The sequence below is a fragment of the Sphaerodactylus townsendi genome, unplaced genomic scaffold (assembly GCF_021028975.2).
Source record: "Sphaerodactylus townsendi isolate TG3544 unplaced genomic scaffold, MPM_Stown_v2.3 scaffold_792, whole genome shotgun sequence".
NCBI classification, from domain to species: domain Eukaryota; kingdom Metazoa; phylum Chordata; class Lepidosauria; order Squamata; family Sphaerodactylidae; genus Sphaerodactylus; species Sphaerodactylus townsendi.
In genome coordinates this window covers 7884-12206 of record NW_025951015.1, presented here as the reverse complement: position 1 = coordinate 12206, position 4323 = coordinate 7884, and the positions used below count along the sequence as shown (strand labels likewise).

Here is a 4323-nt window from a genome sequence, read left to right as displayed (position 1 = left end):
TCCAAGCAGTGAATCCATTCCCTACACAACCTCAGAGACCACAAGGGTGTCTTCAGTTGTTACCGGTGCTCATTCAAGTGAAGGGTTGGAGACTACGAGAGAAACTGAGCTGAGCACGACCGAACGCACTCCCACTTCACCTCGGAGTAGCCTGCATCCAACAGGTGAATCATCTTCCCAGACCACTCTGGCAGACACGGGAATGATGTCTTCAACTGCAACCGACCGTCAATCAGCGGAAGAGTCCACGGCCACCATGGCTAGTGAACTAAGAACCACCACGGAAACTCCCACTGTTCCTTCCAGCACTCAGAATCCAAGCAGTGAATCCATTCCCTACACAACCTCAGAGACCACAAGGGTGTCTTCAGTTGTTACCGGTGCTCATTCAAGTGAAGGGTTGGAGACTACGAGAGAAACTGAGCTGAGCACGAGCCAAGCCACTACCACTTCACCTCGGAGTAGCCTGCGCCCAACAGGTGAAGCATCTACCCAGACCACTCTGGCAGACACGGGAACAATGTTTTCTACTGCCACCGACCGTCAATCAGCGGAAGACTCCACGGCCACCATGGCTAGTGAACTAAGAACCACCACGGAAACTCCCACTGTTCCTTCCAGCACTCAGAGTCCAAGCAGTGAATCCATTCCCCACACAACCTCAGGGACCACAAGGGCGTCTTCAGTTGTTACCGGTGCTCATTCAAGTGAAGGGTTGGAGACTACGAGAGAAACTGAGCTGAGCACGAGCCAAGGCACTCCCACTTCACCTCGGAGTAGCCTGCGCCCAACAGGTGAATCATCTTCCCAGACCACTCTGGCAGACACAAGAATGATGTCTTCAACTGCAACCGACCGTCAATCAGCGGAAGAGTCCACGGCCACCATGGCTAGTGAACTAAGAACCACCACGGAAACTCCCACTGTTCCTTCCAGCACTCAGAGTCCAAGCAGTGAATCCATTCCCCACACAACCTCAGGGACCACAAGGGCGTCTACAGTTGTTACCGGTGCTCATTCTAGTGAAGGGTTGGAGACTACGAGAGAAACTGAGCTGAGCACGAGCCAAGGCACTCCCACTTCACCTCGGAGTAGCCTGCGCCCAACAGGTGAATCATCTTCCCAGACCACTCTGGCAGACACGGGAATGATGTCTTCAACTGCAACCGACCGTCAATCAGCGGAAGAGTCCACGGCCACCATGGCTAGTGAACTAAGAACCACCACGGAAACTCCCACTGTTCCTTCCAGCACTCAGAGTCCAAGCAGTGAATCCATTCCCCACACAACCTCAGGGACCACAAGGGCGTCTACAGTTGTTACCGGTGCTCATTCAAGTGAAGGGTTGGAGACTACGAGAGAAACTGAGCTGAGCACGAGCCAAGGCACTCCCACTTCACCCCGGAGTAGCCTGCGCCCAACAGGCCTATCGTCTTCCACGATCACTGTTGGTAAGTAATATTTAATATATTTGCTTCTAATTTTTTGCAGGTGAATAACAGCAGAATGCTCCTAAAATTATAAAGGAGCTCCACCATGTGTTTTCTCATCAGTCACACCGTTCTCCATCTGCTCCATAGTTACTACAGATTTGCCTAGTAAGTGTAACAGTGCAAGGTCAGAGTGATTCCTGAGAATAACATGAGATCTACTTCCAGCTGTTACTCAGGGTGTCGACTGGGTGGGTGGAATCAGGGGATATAATATTTAAAGGCTTGTTGTTAATAAAAATAAGTGAATTATCCTGTTCTGTTCCCCAAGCAATACTGTTTCTGGTGCCCTTTGCCTGGCCAGAGCAGAGTGGGAGATTTACAAGCAAGGTCCAGCAGTTCAAAGGAAAGGTTTAATATTTAGCAGAATGGAGACCCTAACTCCATCCAAGGTCAGCTTAAAATAAAGTACTTGCTTGACTGGATAGTAGAACCTGTAGACTTTTGTTCTTTCTTTGACTGCTTCCAGGAAAGTCCACTTCTGTATGTTCCTCAAGTCTTTATCTGGCTACTATTCCCTCCTTTACAACCATGTATGTCTGCACTCACTCCCTTGAAACAATTCCTGGCTGCCATTACATGACCCCACCTTTTTTTTAGTTGAATCAGTGCTTTAATTCTTCAGAGTCTCATGCTGCATTCTATACTCTTTGTATACTCAATGCTTTGAAAATTGTCCTCCCCCCTACCAATGAAAGAACAAACAGAGAAATGCTACGAATAAACAGGCAAGGGGGCTGAGCTCAGAAAATGGCGCCAAAAAGGCAATTCAGGGAAGCCTGGGAAAGAATAGATTGCACAGTGACCGAAGATGTTTTCAAAACATTTCAGTCAGAAAATGATTTTAAAAGGGGATTCATTTTAAACGTTTTGAAGCTGGAAATAAAACATTTTGGAGTAAAAACAATGCGGAACTCCATGGAGGAAATGTTTCCTGCCTCAAAACTATTAAAAAGTTTGTGCGGAAAGGGCGGAAGGCTCTTCTTTCTTACTTAGGCCCTTTCTGCATGGGCCTTTTACAGCGCCCTGGGGACGGCAAAAACGCTGTCCCGAGGGAGCTGTTCGCAAGGGGGGCGCAGCCGCGCCGCCCTCACTCTTCCCCAGCGGCGCGAAGCTGCCATTTTCCCACCTCGCTCCTCGAGCGAGGTTTTTGGAAAATGGCGGCTTCCAGCCGCTGCCGTGCAAACAGCGGCGGCTGGAAGGCACCATCCCTCCCCCCTTGCCCAATCGACTTACTGTCCCTGTGACCGTCTGGTGCGTCGCGAGGCCTGGGGACACGCCCCCTGCCCTGCAACTCCGGAGCGGTCGCGCAGGGCAGGGGGCGTGTCCTCTAGCCTCGGCAACGCGCCGGATGTTTGCAGGGACGGTAAGTCGATCGGGCGACGGCACAGCGCAGCGCCGTCTTCCTGGTTGTTACTGGGACCGTTCGTGTAAACGGTCCTGGGGGGAGGTTGGGTCGGCGTCATGTACGCTGACCCGACCCCCAGCATTGCTGTGCGGAAGCAGCCCTAGATTTAAGGTGGATTGTACACAGTGAGTCAGTACAGTGGACAGTATGGGGTATTCAATAAACAATACAATAGGATTAGGGATACAGAACCAGTGCAGTCAATATTACTGATGTCCATTGTGTGTTCGAAAAAAATACCATATTCCTTTCCTTCTGTTGTTTTATCAGAAGAAGTTGTTCGCCCTCATACAATTGGCCATCAGGGAGGCAGGCACGAAAACACCCCAGGACCCTTTCGCTCTTCATCGGTTACCCCGTTCTCGGTTGGTACCCCAAGACCCATCAGTACAACCGGTAAGTTATCATTGCAGTGAGCTATTATGTGATTAAAGGTCTGAGCTGTTCATGTTATTGAAGATTATGTTATGCAGCAGAGCTTATATATGAAGCTATATTCTAAGTCACGCCATTGGCCTATCAAGGTTGGATTATTTGCTTTGATGGTCAGCAGCTCTTCAGAGTCTCAGGCGGAGGCCTTTCACATAAGCCAATAACGCACTACGTGTTTGGTGCTCAGTTGGGAGCTAATGTCTGTTACAGCAAGATTTCTTGCATGGACCTGTCTCCTGGAGCCCCACTTTCACTTTCCATTCTCTCCTTGGCAAGTGAGAACACTTTTAGCATGTATTGTCGAAGGCTTTCACGGCCGGAATCACTGGGGTGCTGTGTGGTTTCCGGGCCGTGTGGCCGTGTTCTAGCAGCATCCTCTCCTGACATCTGTGGCTGGCATCTTCAGAGGATCTGATGTTGGGAAAGCAAGTGGAGTATATAAACTTGCTGGAGTGTCCAGGGTGGGTGAAGAAACATTGTCTGTGAGTAACAAAGAAGACAACCAGGTCAATAGTTGAGGGCATCTGAATAGAAGTATGAGTAACAATGAAGTCTATAGCATGGGAGTAAAAATGGAGATAGCAAGGTCACTGGTGGGAGCATCTGAATAGAAGTATCCTGGCCTTTGTTTCCTTTGTCTATAGTCATCCTATGTTTGCGTGGAGCTGGTTAGACACTGTTTTGACTCTAGTATTTTTCAACACTGGCAGCTCAGTTCTGTTCATTTTCATAGTTTCTTCCTTTCTGTTAAAATTGTCCATGTGCTTATGGATTGCAATGGCTTCTCTGTGTGTCTGACGTAGTGGTTTTCAGAGTGGTCCAGAATTTCTGTTTTTTCAAATAATATTCTATGTCCAGGTTGGTTTATCATGTGTTCTGCAATTGCTGATTTTTCTGGCTGAAATAGTCTGCAGTGCCTTTCGTGTTCTTTGATACGTGTCTGCGCGCTGCGTTTGGTGGTTCCTATGTAGACTTGTCCCCAGCTGCATGGTA

The 4323-nt window shown here is 49.0% G+C and overlaps 1 protein-coding gene across 1 annotated transcript; it reads left to right on the top strand.

Annotated features, from left to right (window-relative positions):
• Nucleotides 1–56: 56 nt before the first annotated feature.
• LOC125425564 (cell wall protein DAN4-like) lies at nt 57–3294 on the top strand (the record flags this gene model as incomplete). Its single annotated transcript, XM_048483145.1, has 2 exons — nt 57–1451; nt 3169–3294. Coding segments are annotated over exons 1-2 (1375 nt in total), but the record flags the coding sequence as incomplete, so codon positions are not given.
• Between the last annotated feature and the right edge of the window lie 1029 nt (nt 3295–4323).